This window comes from Bombus fervidus, chromosome 14, assembly GCF_041682495.2.
Source record: "Bombus fervidus isolate BK054 chromosome 14, iyBomFerv1, whole genome shotgun sequence".
NCBI classification, from domain to species: domain Eukaryota; kingdom Metazoa; phylum Arthropoda; class Insecta; order Hymenoptera; family Apidae; genus Bombus; species Bombus fervidus.
In genome coordinates, this window is record NC_091530.1 from 6,703,439 (window position 1) to 6,721,873 (window position 18,435).

The window sequence follows — 18,435 nt, forward strand, 5'->3', positions numbered from 1 at the left end:
TTTATTACTTTATATGTATTTTTCACTTTTAGTCTTCACAAAAAATATACAGATGTTTAAAGATTTTTTATGGCTATTTCGTGTTATAAAGCATTTGACATATGAAGACTACACGGGGAAGATATGAGAAGTTTATTTTTATAAAAAAAGTGCTATATATATATATATATAGTTTCCATAATGTTACAAATACTTCAATTTCTTTATTCTAAATTAATTGAAAAAAAGAAAAAAAAATTGCGGAGATAATGTTGCGTTAATGGAACACTGCCTCTTTATGGTTTAATATTAAACAGTTAAAGGGCTATAGGATTTCTTATACGAGAACTACTATTGGAAATATCGAAATGCACATTAAGATACAGTGCAAGGGGATTTTTCTTTGGTCAACGAGTTGGTGCAACGAGTTGCTCAAGAATCTCCAGGAATAGTACGCATTCCAAACAGGCCAGAACGATGCCGGTGCACTTTATTCCTCCCTTTGCATTCTTTGCCTCGAAAGTTCACCCGGAAGATAAACACAGAGCATCAAGTTTCTAGAAATCTACTCTTAATCGACTACTCAACCTACGTTCAAAGTTTGAAATTGAAACACGCTAATTCAAATAGGGAAAATTGAAAATATTTAATTAAAAAAGCTAAGTTCCTATGTTCTAGAAAAATTCGTCTGTGCAACCTATTACACGATATCGAGTGAATACATTAAATTTTGTTCCACGATCTGGCAAACTTTTTCTTTCTTTTCTTTTTACAATTCGTCTAATAATAATAAGCTAATGAATCTACGTGAACTAAACGTAAATCTTCGCTCGCCATTTAAATTCGAGTAGCTTCTAGAAAACTAGAAAATCATACTAAAAGTAATTGCACATTCTCTCCGCTTCTTCATTTCTATCATACGTTGATTGTATTCAAATTGCAGTCAAATTGCTTTCCTCTGCGAATAACTTTTTCTTCGTGAATAATTATCGACGAAGAGAACAATTATTCGGTTACCAACAACCATTCCCAGATAATGAGAAATACTTCCTGTTATGAATAATGGTTACTGTTGATTGATACGTATTTTCATCACCGATAATACGATAATAATATTAGAAACCAAAAACAATTCCATCGCCGATAAATGGTTAATTACCAATACTGGTTATTACGGTTATCACACAGTAGTCGAAAAATATTTGCGTTACCCATAATGGTTATTCGTAATTCGTAACCAAAATCAATTTCGGCCCATCGATGATGGTTAACGGTAACCAACGAAATTTTCACCATTTACGGTGGATTTGATTTTCTGACTAAAATCAAATAAGTCTTTTATTTCACGATATAACTAGACCGCGCATATTTATGCAAACACATGTTTTCACCAATATACATAATTAAAGAAATTGTAATTTGGATGAAAAATTCTGCTCTAGTATAGTATCCGGATTGCAAAATATTCGGCTAGAATGAGATTTTGTAAAAATTTCGGGTCGTTTGTCACGAAAATAAAGTGTAATAAATTTCGGTCAACCTGTTGATGTGTGACGTCCTCGTGAATTTTGACGATATCTTCTTTAAAATTTGCTATTTAACCTACTGTATGGTTTGTTCTGTATGCCTTTGAATCGCGAGTGTTTAATTAGGTTTGAATTATTTTTTATTTTACGGCCGGTAAGACGGTGATTATACGAAGAGCGGTAAATGGTAAACGGCAAAATTGATATTTGAAGCGCTAGCAATGGCTGTGTGCCATCGCTTGTTTCACCGCTTACCGCTCTCCGCTCTGTATGATCACAATCTTTCGTCGATTTCTAAAGTTAAGACCTTTGTCGGTTAGATGATCATCGCCAATTTCGTTTCCGCCGAAAATGCTGCACATTGCCCGAAATAAAATCTAAAACCAAAAATTGTCATGTATTAAATATTATAAAGTACAGAAGTGAATTTATCTTGACGTTAATGACGCTATATGAGCGACAAACATCGGAAGGTTATGGGGGCCCAAACGTACTTGTCGAGAAGATTAGTAAATACTTATCAGAACTTCTTTTTAACGTAAAATACATTTGTTAGTACGCGAAGAAAATGTTAGGTTAGAACGATATTTGTTGAAACAGTACTCGATAGGCCCATTACGAAACATTCCGGAGGATTTTTACGTTTTCTAGAATGCCTGCAAAATGCGTAAAAAATAATCATTTAGCTTCAGGCCTCCGAAGGATTAAATCCGCCATTGATAAATTGTACCATATTTTGGATATTTCATATATTTCTGCATCTTATGTGTATGTTATTCTGTACACCCCTTGCATCTCTAAATTTTCTATAAACGCATAAAAATCTAGCTACGTATACTGTTCCCGTATACTTGGAATCAGTTCGAATAATTTCCTGGTTCCCCGTACGTTGGTTACGCGCGATTACGCATTGACGAACGTGTATTCGATCCGACTAATTGTCTTTCGTTTATCGGTTATATACTCTATGGATGATGGTTGTGAGGCGCGCCACGTCCAACAAATTGCGCAGATCTGGTTCTGTGCCTGCCAGTTCGAATTATCGCGTACGCGTCGCGCGAACAATCCGTGCAACTGTCGGTTCGACGACGTATCTCGTTCGTGGTCTCCCTCAAACTTCCGTCCGGGGACGTGAATTTCCATGACAGGATGTTCCCCTATTTTCTCTTTGGCTGTGTTGCTCGTCGCGGTGCAAACTAGTGGAACGGATCGCGATTCTTCTCTCCCTCTCTCTCTCTCTCTCCCTTTTTCTATTTTTCTCATTCTAGTCTCTCCCTCTCCACGACTAGTGTGCACGTTCGTTTCCTCTGACGTTCACTTTTCTTAGCCGCTCGCGGTAATTCGACACTTGTGTATACATATTACAGAGGCACAGTTATCTTCTTAAGATTCGTTTTCATAACCTGTTAGATCAGAAGAGGAAAGTTCGTCTGGATCAGAGAACAACGCCCTCTATGAGTTTCTGTAAGTTTGTCAATCGTTTGGTTCTTTGTTCGATATTTGGACATGCTTGCGGCGGTATTAGTATATACGGTCGTAGATATCTTTTATCTTGATTGTATTGTGCGTGTTGTACGAAACATTTGGAAATTTCTATTAGCGCTGTCGGCGTCGCTATCACGATCTTGTTAGTAGAGTTTCGAACAGATCTGGAAATGTATGTAGAAATTAACGAGACTCATTTAGTGAATTTTGATTTAGTGAAAGTATATAATATTTCACGGGGATCGCAAAAGCGTTTAAAGAGACAGTTATTTATCGCATCGGTAAATTTTATCAAACATTGTAGACACCTACGGATATATGAGGTAAGGTTCGATTAACTTAAGAACAATTAAAATAGTCTTTTTTGTGAGCTATGAGTGCCCCTACGAGAGTCACCAGCTTTAAGAAGATCGATACCCATTTAAGTTTGTAATCATTAGGAATATCGCAAAAAACTTTTGTCACGTATTTTGTCCGGTAAACAAACGCGGTTACAGGAAGAAGAATAATAAGCTTCGATATTCAGTGGGACTACATTTAACCTAACCTAACTTAACGTTCGTTGTACGCTTAAGATTGCTATTCACGCTGTATACTAATTTTTTATCAAATACACGTTTGCAATAAAAATATCTTGCAATCTCTATATATATTCTCCGATTGTTCTCAAATTTTACCAATATACGAAACCACGATGCTGTCTCGTGCTAACGAAATTTCCAAATGTTTAACGATAAATAAATGATAAAGTTTCAAATTCGATTTTATCGAAAAGCAAGCGCCGCGCGAGAAGATTCTATTCTATCTTCAATTTATTTTCACACGTAGCATCACTAAGATTACCGAGACACCCTGTATTCGCGTTTTATTTCGCACGAAGATCGACGTCATCCATTCAGACCTTATTTGAATAAGCAGGTTTTTATCCCGTTTCCGCGACACACGGTCAATGCAGAGTCTATCGTATTCGCTAGTCACGATTGGTGTTTCTTTATCCATGACGCGAGTGCAAGTGAAAGGGAACAAGACTCTTCTTTCGGCTATCTTTCCAGCGTGGACAATAAACAATAGCGCACGGCAGCAGCGCATCGCGAGATCTCTCTATCGTATACTTATTCCTTTGCTTTCTTTTCTTATCGACACGAAACATCGGCTGGCTATGAGAAAGACGCGGTACTTACTTAATCACAGTAATTTATGTACCTCGCCAATTATCGCAAAATCGCGTTACGCTGTCACGTGTCTCTGCCGTTTGTTTATATTCTCTTTTTCTCGATCACGAAGCTATCGTAAGTTACAGGCTAATTGTACGAATTCTTCGCTCTTCCACTTCTGTTTAGTGGCTTTTTCGATCCAATGGATAGAATTTCACTTTCGTATACAGGGTGTTCACGTTGTTAGTAGTTAGCGCTTTTTCGGCAACGATAAGTACGAGGAAAAAATGAAAGAGGAAATTCGACGAATAACGATAATATCTTTTTCACAAGTGCAAAAACGAACGTACATTTCGCACTCACGTTATCTTTTTAAATGACGTGATCTTCCTTTTCATCTTACGAGAAAAGGTAATCGAATAACATTGTCGAAAACTTAGTTTAAACTTAATTAACAACTTGGATTAATTCGAAAGGTATCCTAACTTTAATTTTGTAAATATCATACGTATCTATGTCCTCTTTGTCTTACCGATCTTGTCGGACAAATTTTATAAAATTAAAGTTGAAGTACCTTTCGAATAATCAATTTTTACCCTAATCCTTTTTTTCGTAGAACAACGAGAGCGAGCATGCGTTTCACTTTGAACCATTCGTCGTCTCGTTCCTCTTTCATTTTTTCCTCGTATTTATCGTTTGCGAGAAAAACGTTAGCTGGCGATAGCGTGGACACCCTGTATACAGGGTGGTTCAATAAGAATTAACGCTCGACTACCTCCGTTGTTTTTGAAGATATAAAAAAACTTTATTAACAGAAATTGCTCGATATAGAGAGAACTATAATATGGCAGTAGAATATACGGTAGAACTTCGTTTATACAAACCAGTTTTTGTTTACCGTTGGTTGATATACGAACTCGTAACTGGTCGAATTATTCGGAACTACGCTCGGCCGTATATTTAGTTACACGAACGCGTATTCTGAAACAGCGTTGGGCAGAATTTTATTCGGATAACGAATAAAGATAGAGAATGAAATTTTATTCGCCACCGATGAACAAATATAAATGTTCAATCGAACAAGTATTTATTCGAGCAAGCAATTATTCGTGTTAAAAATTCATCCGAATAAAAACTTAATCGAATAACTCGGATGGAATTATATTATCCTTTTTTTTGTAATGTTGACTTTTATAATTAACTTTTCTCGAAATGGCAGATTAGAAAGTTTATCGTTACTTGCTAGATTATTCGTCTGATAAATTAATACTAAGAATTATATCTGTATATACTCGTAAACAATTACGATAACGAAAAATTCTTCGTACTATTATTCGAATAATTCTGCAAAAAATATATTATTTACTTTTAAATTAAAACTATATTTCTATAATAAAATTCATTCTTAATTTCTCTCGAAAATCCCTACATACAAATATACGTACTAAGAGCAGTTGCCCACACGGAAGGCTAATCACAAGGAGAAAAAATTAATTAAAAAGCAATCAATTTCTCTAGACATTCCAGTAGATATTAAACACGTATTAGTAATTTGTAAAACTTCCATAGTAAAATATCAATCGAATGATGCAAGTGGACGAAAAAGTTGATGCAGCGAACAAAGTTCAGATAAATAGAATTCCACCGGACATAGCTAACCGCCTGTTTCGCGTATCATACGTCCAATTTCGTTCTTTCTGAAGCGCTCTCTGTAATCTATATCAACCGGGTTACCTCCAATTCTGCTTCTTTTTCCAATTCGCGCCATACTCTTCAATTCGAACGTTTGATTCGATCTCCGCCGGAACTACCTAATCAACAGTCTTTTCTCTGTCACCGTATTCTGCGTAGAAATTGCCGCTCGCTGATTGAAAGATACTCGCGTTACCGTGCGCCATGAAAGCGTAATCCCATTGAAAATCGCATTTACGGACCGCGTTATATCGATACCGGTTGAAAAGCGACGCGTTTTCTAGCCGCGCCGCGGCAACAAGGCCATTGCACCACGTTAAAGATCAGATGGTTCAGCGAACGAAAACAGGAAACTGGTAATTAATGCATCCTCCAGCAGCCAACCTCGATGATCGTTTGCATCGATCCGATGGCCCGAGTTTGCAGAGTCGCGAAATCTCGCCACAGATTTCCACTTTGTTTCGCAATGATCGTTGGATCGCGAATCGCTTCGTTCGCCAAGTTGGACAAAGTATGATCGGCTGGTATGACGATCGGCTCCAAAGTTCTCAGTTTTGTCGTTTCGTTACGTAATTGAGCTTTGTAGAGCCGGTAACGTTCGACAGTTTAACTCGAGCGTGGTTTTTACTCGTCGTCACACGGTTTCCAAAGTTACGCGTCGCCTACCGTTTCGCGAACGTTCTCTTCGCGAGTTTTTGCAATTACCATCTGGATGGAAGATGGTTACGCGGATTCATATTTTCGTAAGTAAATACGGTTAAGGGAGGATTCTTTTGTATGAAACAAGCAACGAGGTTGTTACGACCGTTCGCGGAGAGACGCGATCGCGAGAGGCGTAAATTCTCGCTACAATTCGTATAATCGACGCCGCGAATTAGTCGTTCCCCTGTTTCGGTTAAGACAATTGAGGTAGTTCAATGAATTTAACACTGTATTAATAGGTTAATATAACTTGTATTTTTAACAATAAATTATATAATAATAAAAGCGTCACAAATTATTCAGCGATGAATACAGTTAATGCGTTACAGAAATTCGATCCGACTTTACGATGTCTCTCAATCAATTCGTTAGACTTAGCGACTTTAATTTCAATCATCAGGCCTCTCGATGTATGTCGTTTGAATCTTTAAATGAAACTGATTGCCCTTCGATCGTTTCTTTGCTTCTCGGGGAGACAACCCCCACTGCGCTCGGGTCACGCCATCGTTCGCGTCTATGATCACGTGTGCATGAAATAACGGACCGAAATCGACGTTTCTGGAACTCGTTGCTTGATGACAACTATGCGCTCGTCGATACATCGTATATTTTCCGTCGGGCAGTTAAGACGATCTGTCTGCGACGCTGTAGGACCGCGAGCGACGCTTAGAAATACGCCCTATACTAATCCTCGCGGCGTAACAGAGGTACTGGAATAGCAATTTCAACTTTCAAATATTACGAGAATTCTATCAGGTTGTCGAGTAAGTTTCTATAAAGAAACAATAGATGCACGACATTTTTCGTTTTATATTATTTTACTGAATTACGTACGATGCATTTTGTTTTGTTTCTATTGGCATGGCAACTAAGTGATTGCGGATTTTGTCAATACCACCTAATGACTGAAGAGAGAAATTTTCTGGACAACCTAATACTTTGAGTACTCTACACACTTTCTGCGTATTATAGGTACATCTATACGGATGTACCATTTTCATATGGATTCTATCTAGAGACAGAAGAGAGATAACGAAAGAGTTTAAGAAACCAGAGATTTTCCTCTCGTCGTATTTATTTGCAAGTTCATGTTTCGTGTCTGTAGCTATGTCCTGGTTGTGATTTATGTTTGTAATTTACGAAGAACCAAGCGCAGTTTTTAGATCATTGGTAAATAACTGACATAACAAGAACAAGAACAAGAACAAGAACAAGAACAAGAACAAGAACAAGAACAAGAACAAGAACAAGAACAAGAACAAGAACAAGAACAAGAACAAGAACAAGAACAAGAACAAGAACAAGAACAAGAACAAGAACAAGAACAAGAACAAGAACAAGAACAAGAACAAGAACAAGAACAAGAACAAGAACAAGAACAAGAACAAGAACAAGAACAAGAACAAGAACAAGAACAAGAACAAGAACAAGAACAAGAACAAGAACAAGAACAAGAACAAGAACAAGAACAAGAACAAGAACAAGAACAAGAACAAGAACAATAATAAATAATCATAATTATACTATATAATATATAATCATAATATCACAATAATAATAATAATTAATAAATAAGTAACATACTAACATATCTCTTCACATTATACACACATTGACTACAATTTTGCACTTTTAAAATTTTCTAGAAATAAATAAACTTCCCATGCATAAACGTTCGCAGTATAGTCGTTTCCTAATGGGCCGTTGGCGCTTTATCTTGCGAAATCGATCAGCGAGATAAGTTGTGCTTGATCCAGTTTCCAATAAAGATAGGGAAGGAGGGTTTACGAATTCGCTTTAATCGGCGATAAAAGTCGCAGGTGGCCCTGACGCGTGCGTGATTTTCGCGTGTAGCCGATCATTTCGAACATGGCAAAAATAGATCGAGATCGCCTCGAACGTTATTGCTGACACAAGCTACTTTCGATACAGAACCTTGTACGCTTGACGCGATCGCAACGCTTTCGGCGTCAAATACCCGACGACAGACAAAGGAAGTTTGAAATTGAAGGGTAAAGGGTGGGAAAGAACGAGTAATGGCATTGCTGGTGATTTTCCATTTAATGGTGTTAAGGTTATTGGATGTATGTGAATGCAAAGGAACGCGTGGATAAATTGTAAGGTAGAAAATATATATATATATATATGTCGGAGACGAAGAGACGCCGGAGCCTTTCTTTCGGAATATTTGTGAAGGTCCCCGATACTTTAATCCAAGCCTTTTATTATAGTAGTACTTAAACAATAAAATTGAGAAACAACTGTTTATGAATCAAGTCAATTATGATTATCCGAGATTTATGACAGTGGGCTTGGGCTCGAAGTGACATAACGGGTCACTGAACGTAGCCACGGTCACGGGAGGGACGTGTACCTAACAGAGGTATAAAGTAAGTAAGTATAAGTATTTAACTCTTCTTAAAAACAGGGATTGACCTGAGGAATACGGAGAGGAGTATATAAGGACAGTTCCACTTACACCGAGGTGCAATCCGTTCAATTCGACTAGCCCAGTGAACGCGTACATCGAGTTCCTAATCGCGATCGTCGTCCTGTTGACCGTGTATTCGTTATCGAACTTAAATTCATCATCATAGACATCTCGATCGCTCGATCATCGATATCACTTGTTAACCGGTATAAGACAACTATGGAAAACTAGCAGCAAGACTCATTACACGTCCCGTTTTCCAAAGATGACCCGACATATATATTTTGAATATTAAAGTGTAAGTACAAAGTTCGAAATATAATTGAGCTGATCCAGATCCGCACGCTAGCAGCGTTATCCTATGACTGAAAAACCCTGAAGCCAACGTTGCACGTGTACCGTTTATGGTTTGCCTTCGACGCAGTCTTTTGTCTATACGCTGTCGATGGCTTCGGTGCTTGAGAGAACTAAAGACCAATCACCAAAACCCTCTAATTACTCAACTACTCGACACGTCGGAACAGATCCGCAGGCTAAAAAGACGTTACACCTTAGACCTAAGCACTAGATTCAAATAGAATCAAACATACTATAAACGCTTATTAATCATGTCATAGTACCACGTCAGATAAATTTACTTAAAATCCTCTAACGAGAATTGATTGTAAAATAAACGCAAATAAAAAAAAAAGAAAAAAAGTAACGTTCAAAATGTCTCCATAAGACGAGAATTAAAGATTTTAAAGACAGAAAGGTGCATTGGTTGTTAGAACAGGAAATGTCCACTCTGTCAGTTGGACGATGTTGCTAAGTTGAGCGTTGGGTGAAGCTGTGGTCGTTTGTCTACGATTTTATCACATTTGTCGAATTAACATTTTCATTCGTCCATCTTTAAAAAGAGAAGAAATTATCGCTAAACGAAAATGAAAAATATTTGACCTCGGTGTTGCTCCATGAAGCTTCTCTTTGATTTTTAAGTGGGTTAAGATTTGTCCACGTTTGTACGGCCAGAATTTTCGTTCGTCCTCTCGAAAAAGAGTTATCGCCAGATGAAAATTAATAAAAGAGCTGACAATTTTTATTTGCAGAGTAACAGAACGAAAATTCTTCGTAGAGAAATGTCGCTAAATCGTGGGCGGTCATATGGCATTTGAAAGTCAACGAAGAAGTTCATGGGGCACCGATGTGAAACTTTTTTCAACTTTCACTTGGTAATCCTTTTGCTTTCTTTTTTTTTTCTTTTTTTTTTTTGAAGAGTGAACGAACAAAGATTTTGATTGGATAAAGCAGTAGCGCAGAGTAGTAGTAGTAGTAGTAGTAGTAGTAGTAGTAGTAGTAGTAGTAGTAGTAGTAGTAGTAGAGTACTGTTTGATTTTTGTACAAATTTACACTTGGGCGTTGACAACTCCACCTAGCTTGCTCTGCACACTGCAACAAAAGACAAATGAAAATGAACGATATTTCATTAATTATTCTTTTTAACAGTACGTTTAACAATACGTAACGCGTGAACTTTATTTTATACGGTTGAATTTATCGAACGTTATTCTTTTCCTAGTGGACGAAAATGTCGAAAATTAATTTTTTCGATAAAGCTATTTCGTGATGTTACTTGAATCGATTCTTGCGTGGAACGTTTCGTACTATATCGGTAACAATCGAGCAGCTTTTTCCGATTACATCGCTGCTTTTGTCAGTTACAATTCTATTTTTAAATAAAATTGTACCTCTGTCCCATCGCTTGTCCTTTCATTGTTCTTTCGTCTGCTATTCTATGTATATACATATACAGCCACGTTTCACTATGATAAATTCAGTTTGATAAATTTTGAAGGTCGATTTTCTCGAAAACTGAACCTTCATCGACAAAATTGTACTGCATATTTTGTTCTAATTTTCTGTCGCACCCTGTATATATTATCATCAAACATCCGTAACATTACACCTATTGAGTTGGCAACTAAGTGATTGCGGATTTTGTCGATACTACCTAATGACAAAATCCGCAATCACTTAGTTGCCAACCCAATATTAACCAGTTAGCCGCGCAATTTAGTTTTAGACATTTCTCATGGGCTTAGACCATGGAGTGGGTAAACAAATACAAACGGCGACGAGTATACGCGTGAAACACAGCGAGATAAAGTTTTTGTTCGACGCGTATACTCGCGAAACGCAATTAACTGGTTGAAAAACGATAATAATTGTAGCGTTGGAAAACGATCGTTTTCTATAGGTTTTCTCTTTCGAATCTGCTGTTTCATTTAGATCGGCTTGGATAGGCGTGGATAGGATTAATTATTTGACCAAGCTGCAAAATTCAGGATTTATCGAGCATAGTGTGGCGCTTTAATAAACAGCGAGGAAAGCGAGTCCTTGCTTTCTCACCGGTTTTGCACGAACGCAAGCGTGACCGGCCGTTTTGCATTAGAAGCTTTCGCTTTCAGAAACATATACATTACGAGTTATTATAGAGACACGACTATAGCTGGAGCCGTGTGAGTCGCGACGCGGCAAATTATATACTTTTGCTTTAGGCTTTTATACGTTTCTCTCCGGTGTTGTTGGCTCCTGCCAGATGTTGGAGCGATTTTCGCGAACGCTGCCTCTTTCGTAGATCCATCGATCGATTGTAATAGAAAGCCACATGACATTAACGGATGAACATATTCTATTTATAGTCGCAGCCGATAGTCAATGATACACCAATAATAGTTTCTTTTAATATTGTTAGCACCGACGTTCAGGTCGATGTATAAAAGTCACCTTTACGTTTCCAAGAAGACCTTACTACTTTCTATCTTTATATCGGTATTCTCGTTATTTGTTTCCTGTAAAGGATCGATCGCCAAACTCTGTAACGAGAAGAGGAGACGCGTATTGATTCGATTAGATATCGTTCAGAGACATTGTTTTTATTTGCAAATGTATTTGTATCTGTGTATGCACCGCTACGTAAATCGTCGTGCTAAGTCAGGTTAGGTTATTCCTATTGTTAGGTTAGGTTAAATCTGAAGAATCGCCAAATTTTGTAACGAGAAGAGGAGACGCGTATTGATTCGATTAGATATCGTTCAGAGACATTGTTTTTATTTGCAAATATATTTGTATCTGTGTATGCACAGTTACGTAATTCGTCGTGCTAAGTCAGGTTAGGTTAACCGTATTGTTGGGTTAGGTTAAATCTAAAGGATCGTCAAACTTTGTAACGAGAAGAGGAGACGCATATTGATTCGATTAGATATCGTTCAGAGACATTGTTTTTGTTTGCAAATGTATTTGTATCTGTGTATGCACAGTTACGTAATTCGTCGTGCTAAGTCAGGTTAGGTTAACCGTATTGTTGGGTTAGGTTAAATCTAAAGGATCGTCAAACTTTGTAACGAGAAGAGGAGACGCATATTGATTCGATTAGATATCGTTCAGAGACATTGTTTTTATTTGCAAATGTATTTGTATCTGTGTATGCACAGTTACGTAAATCGTCGTGCTAAGTCAGGTCAGGTTAATCCTATTATTGGGTTAGGTTGAACCTAATCCGAATGATAGACTGCTGTTTCTATATTTCTCGCAATAATTTTTTATCTTTTAATGACATTTTTCGGACGGTGTTACGTCGATGTATGGACCAATAGTTTGAGGTTATAACTCCGTTACCAGTGCAGTTACGGAAGAGTGTCAAAGGAGAAAGATGAACGCTTCGAAGAGTACGTAGGACGTCCGTAGGAGCGTGATTTTTTAAGAAGTGTAATGTGGTGCATATGAGATGGATGATTGTATCATTTCTCTTAAATGCAAATGCATATTTTATTTTACGCGCAGATAGATTCCTGCTGTCATTCTACGCAGAAAGATATCGGGGTATAAAAGATATACGGTGGTAAAAAATTATCAACCGTCGAGATATTTCAAAAGATATGTCCTTACTGAAGAAGATGCTCAAAAGCTTCTCCGTTATATCGTGAACGTCTCAAACAACTGTACAATTGTTCTCGTAACCGGGTTAATCAGTATTATCCATTGTTTTAATTCCTCTAGTAGAACTTAAAGGATCTAAATAAATCCTATTTTTTAAATAACGAATAAATACGTAGACGTTTTTGTTATGAGCGGACAGATCAAAGTCGACAGTTATGAAAATCCCACGAGCGCCATATTTTAATTTGAGCATCTTTCTTTGTAAAGGTGTATTTTTCTTTTTTTTTTTTTTAATATCTCGACGACTAATAATTTTTTTACCATTGCATCTCCGATACTTTTTTACGTCATGGATTGACCAGAGGAGAATCTACCTACGTAAAAAAAATATGCATTTCCATTTAAAAAAGTAATGCACTAGTTGAAAGCACGTGCACCATTGTACGCCTACAACAGCGTGGTCGTGAGGACATAGTACTCTTTGAACCATTCGTCTTTTCTCTTTGATATTTTTTCGTGACTGCACTGGCAACAGAGTTACAACCGGAAACTATTACGTGACCCATCCTGTACGTATCAAAAATTCCCAATATGGAAGCATCAAATTTATTTATACACTTGTTGGATGATCGCGTCATTTTAGCTGCTCTCGTAAGGATTAGGAGTACGTATGTTTGGACAAATGTGTGCAAAAACGTAGCTATCTAAGGGGGGGGGGGGAAGGTTTGTCTGAAACGTTGACTTTGCACGTGGAAATTGATCGATTTGAGCATGGTTATTGATTTGTCACTTCTAAATTGATTGATCTGAGTGTAGTAATTGGTTTGGAACTTGTAAATTGATCGATTTAAGCTTAGTAATTGATTTGGAAGTTCTAGATTGATTGATTCGAGTTGAGTAATTGATTTGGCAGTTGTAAATTGATTGATTGCAGCTTATTAATACATTTGAGCTTGTTAATCCATTTGGTACTTTTGAATTGATGGATTTGAGTATAATAATTGATTCGGCGCTTATAAATCGATTTATTCGAGCTTATTAATTGATTCGACTTCGGCAAATTGATTGATTTGAGCTTATTAATTGATTTGAAACTTAAAAATTGATCTATTCAAGCTTATTAATTGATTCGGGGCTCGTAAATTGGTTAAATTAAGCTTATTAATTCATTTGAGCTTGTTAATCCAATTGGTACTTTCGAATTGATAAATTTGAGTATAATAATTGATTCGGTGCTTATAAATCGATTCATTCGAGCTTATTAATTGATTCAACATCGGCAAATTGATTGATTTGAGCTTATTAATTGATTTGACACCTAATAATTGATCTATTCAAGCTTATTAATTGATTCGGGGTTTGTAAATTGATTGAATTAAGCTTATTAATTCATTTGAGCTTGTTAATTCATTTGGTACTTTTGAATTGATGGATTTGAGTATAATAATTGATTCCGCGCTTATAAATCGATTCATCCGAGCTTATTAATTGATTCGACACCTGCAAATTAATCTATTAAAGCTTATCAATTGATTTATGCGTCGTGAATTGATTGGTTTGAGCTTGTAATTGATACGACACCTACAAATTGATCTATTTAAGCTTATTAATTGATTGGGGGGTCGTAAATTGATCGATTTGAGCTCTTTATTCCATTTGATACTTTTGAATTGATATGTTTGAGTATAATAATTGATTCGGCGCTTACAAATCGATTCATTCGAGCTTATTAATTGATTCGACACCTGCAAATTAATCTATTAAAGCTTATCAATTGATTTATGCGTCGTGAATTGATTGATTTGAGCTTGTAATTGATACGACACCTACAAATTGATCTATTTAAGCTTATTAATTGATTGAGGGGTCGTAAATTGATCGATTTGAGCTCTTTAATCCATTTGATACTTTTGAATTGATATGTTTGAGTATAATAATTGATTCGGCGCCTATAAATCGATTGATTCGAGCTTATTAATTTATTCGACACCTGCAAATTGATTTACTTAAGCTTATTAATTGATTCGGGGTCGCAAATTTATTGTTTTCAGCTTATTAATCGATTCGCCACTTACAAATTGATTTGTTTCAGCCGATTAATTGATTTCGCTGTCGTAAGTTGATCGATTTGACCTTATTTGATCCGAGCTTATTAATTGATTCGTCGCTTACAAATAACATTGGTTCGATCTTAATTGGCCAAATTGCCACAAATTAATTCCCTTCCGTTATTCGTTAGCGAATAAAAATTTGCAGTTGGGTTCTTTAACATTTAAGAGACTCGTATAAAATATTGCTACCTACGAAAGAGAACATCATCGGCACAATCAATTAGTATTTCATCGTAAAGTGTTTGCGAGTCTTGTGATCAAGTGGCAGATAAAAATACATTCGTGGTGGAGGGGGGGCAGCGCAGAACGTTTGGCAAAACGAGCAAAAGTACGGAGAACGGATGCACGGAGGAAACAATTAACAAACGTGGCGTCTCGTTAGTAACGGCCAGACGATTCGTTATTGTGACAACCAATTATTACCAGACTGTCCTCCTATTCGCTTTGTGTCGCACGGAACGAAGTTAAATTTGTTTTTAATTGCTTGGTTATCGCCAGGATAAAGCTCCCGTTAACGTTGCGGGACTTTCAGCTGGCCACTCCTTCGCATTTTTATCCGTATCTACATTAAACCAGCGTTCCATAGCTAACTGTACAGAGGATGACACGGAAAATTTCGAAGATTCGTGTCGCGATATACCGAGTGCGACCTGATAACACGTTCAAGCAGGCGTAAGACGATTGCTCGTGCAAACATAGAAATCTAAAGTAATTTCCTCGCTCGTCCGCTTAGTTAGAAAATTAATTAAAAAATCCAGTTCGACGATTTATCAACTATGCTTGGACGTAGCTAAAGTCCGGATTGGAGTAAATAATCGACGAGAGGTTGTTCTACCAGTGGAAATAAATCGAAAACGTGGCTCAACGTCGATTTTCATCATTTTTAATCGTTCGTTAAAATCAACGGGTACGTAGATGATCAGCAGCGTTGATCGATCCCAATGAAATATCTTCAGCACGAGCATAAATCTTCAAAACGTATTTTTGAAGCTTTTGTTACAAACTCGAACAAAGAAGTCGTAAAAAACGGCCCCCATCCATCCCGATTTCCACCGATTCGTAATTTTCTCCAAACACTTTCCAGACGAGTCGTCCGGTAAACTGATCCTTCTAACTTGCCGAAAAAATCGTTTGGTCCAATTCCAACAAAGTTATTTTGTTTTAAAGGATGGACGAAGACTCGTTTCGAAGTTTCTCGTCAGTGACATCGATCGGATTAGGTAGAAGTTACGGTGACAAATAACGTTAGATAGTCGATCGAATCACCAGCAAAGTTCTTTTCAAAGTGGAGAAAGTGGCGCAATCGCGGACCATTTATTTAGGTAATTCTTGTGTAACGTGTAAGTTAAGTTAGGAACAAATGATCAGAGAAAGTCTGGGATTACGTGCAAAGAGTGGCTTTACGTTCTTTCAGGAATATCACTTTGATCGTCACTGCTATTGTCTTCTAAAATAACATTCTGTCGATATTCGTTGTTAATCAGTGGCCGTACGAGTCTTAGCTTAAAACTATATGAACTCTTGAACGTTTCTATTGGCAACTGAGTGATTGCAGGTTTTGTCATTAGGTAGTAATTAGGTAGTTGCCAACCCAATATAAGTTTCTATTTCATGGAATTTATTGAAGTGGTCACCGCTTCTAAGAAAACTCTACATCTGGTCTTTTAGTTTTCCCAAGCACTATAGACAAAAGACTGGGTCGAAGGCAGACCATAAACAGTACACAGGCATGTTAGAATTTAATCTTAAAGTTAAGATTAATAATCTAGCGTGCGGATCTGGACCAGCTCGATCATATTCCGATTTAAAATAAATACGTAAAAACTTACGGCCGCTGTGCAACACACGTGCATCGAATGTGCAAAACATTCGTGCAACATAGACTTTTAGTTAGGAAACATTTCTCTATTTTTGCCTGTTAACGCAAAAGATCTTTGTCGATGTTCGTACATTTTTGCAAGTCTGCATCGATGTTCTGCACGTTTAATAAACAACAAACACGACCGTGGTATGTTCCTTATAGCGTTCAACGACTGAAATAATTTCAGCTTACACAAGTTTCGTTTCTCTGCTCGTGCATATCGTAAATAGCAAAATTCACGTAAACATAGAATTATAATTATTATGGTAATGGTAATGGTAATTATCATGGTTACCTAATGACAAAACCCGTGATCACTTAGTTGCCAACCCAATAGTTCGAAGAGCCTAGCGAGTGTCGCGCGGTATTTGTGGTTCGCGTGATGTCGAAATCACGTCGCAAGTATAAACAGTAGATTATGCTAGGATTATCTATGCCGCGAAGCAGAAACGAGCGGCAATTTCCGTCCGACCGAACGTCTCATTCTCCTTCGACGTTTCCACGCCGGACGCAATTATTTCAACGGTTGCGGCTCGTCGAGCCGCGGACAAACTTCGAAAAGAAGGAATTTATTCGTAAGAAGTGGAATTATTTGTCAGCCGGAGATTCCTCCGCGAAGACCACGGCGAAGCAGGGCGTAAGTTTTAATCCCCTTCAGACCGGTTTCCAACGATCGAGTTTATATTATCGCCCGTCCCTCCAGCACGTGCAAATCTCGTTACAGACTCTGGCAAATTGGATTAATTCGACTATGCGTTCGCCGCTCTAATTTGCAGCTACAGTTTATCGGGTTATATGCGTGCACCTGTCCGAACAATCTTCCTCCGTGCAAACTTTCAATCGTTCAACATCTTGGTTTCTCTATTCTTTTGTAAATATTCCATGTTATTATGTTATGCTCGGCAACTAAGTGATTGCGGGTTTTGTCATTACCACCTAATGATAAAATCCCAATATATCAGCACTTTGCCGAAGACGCGCATTCGCGTCTCTCATCTTGCAACTATTGGCGACGAGAGAACATTGGCGAATTCGCTCTTACGTACTTGCTACGGTATCCTATAAAAATGTTGACTACCGATAAATGAAACAGTAAACAAAGCAATGGATACTGTAAACGAAACGTGATGTTTTTACGTTGCACGCTCGAGTAGTAGGAAATGTTTATCGATGTATTAGATACATCGGAGATGAAAGGGCATCGGGACTTCGGGCATCAGTACTTTAGTCTAGAGCTTTCATTATAGTGGTACTTGAATAATAAAACTTAGAAGTAGCTGTTTATATTTTAATCCGATTATGTGTGCTTGAGAATTATGACAATAGTCTTGGGCTCGAAGTGACACAACTGGTCGCTGGACGTAGTCACAGTCACGGGATGGACGCTTTTACCTAACAAAGATATAGAGCAATTGTATATAGCTCTGCTTAAAAATATAGTTGACCCGAGAGATACAGAGAGGTACGGAGATGAGTATATAAGGGCAGTTCCACTTGGACTGAGATTCAGTCAGATAAGTTCTACTTGTACCGTGGACAAGTACGTTGAGTCACAGCTGAATGGTGGATCAGTAAG

General features: G+C 37.5%; 1 protein-coding gene across 4 annotated transcripts in view; it reads left to right on the top strand.

The window, feature by feature from the left end:
• LOC139994448 (uncharacterized) overlaps positions 1–18,435 on the top strand; it is a 45,496-nt gene that overhangs the window by 1,145 nt on the left and 25,916 nt on the right. The window contains exon 1 of one of the 4 annotated variants that reach the window (XM_072017099.1): positions 2,531–2,969. The exons of 2 other annotated variants lie outside the window; for them this stretch is intronic. Coding sequence is in view for 1 of the 2 variants with exons in the window: in XM_072017094.1 (XP_071873195.1) it covers positions 17,278–17,496 (219 nt within the window). In the remaining variant the exon portion in view is untranslated. Of the gene's footprint in view, positions 1–2,530; positions 2,970–17,262; positions 17,497–18,435 lie in introns of those variants that run through there. One more of the 4 variants, XM_072017094.1, reaches the window with a different exon arrangement.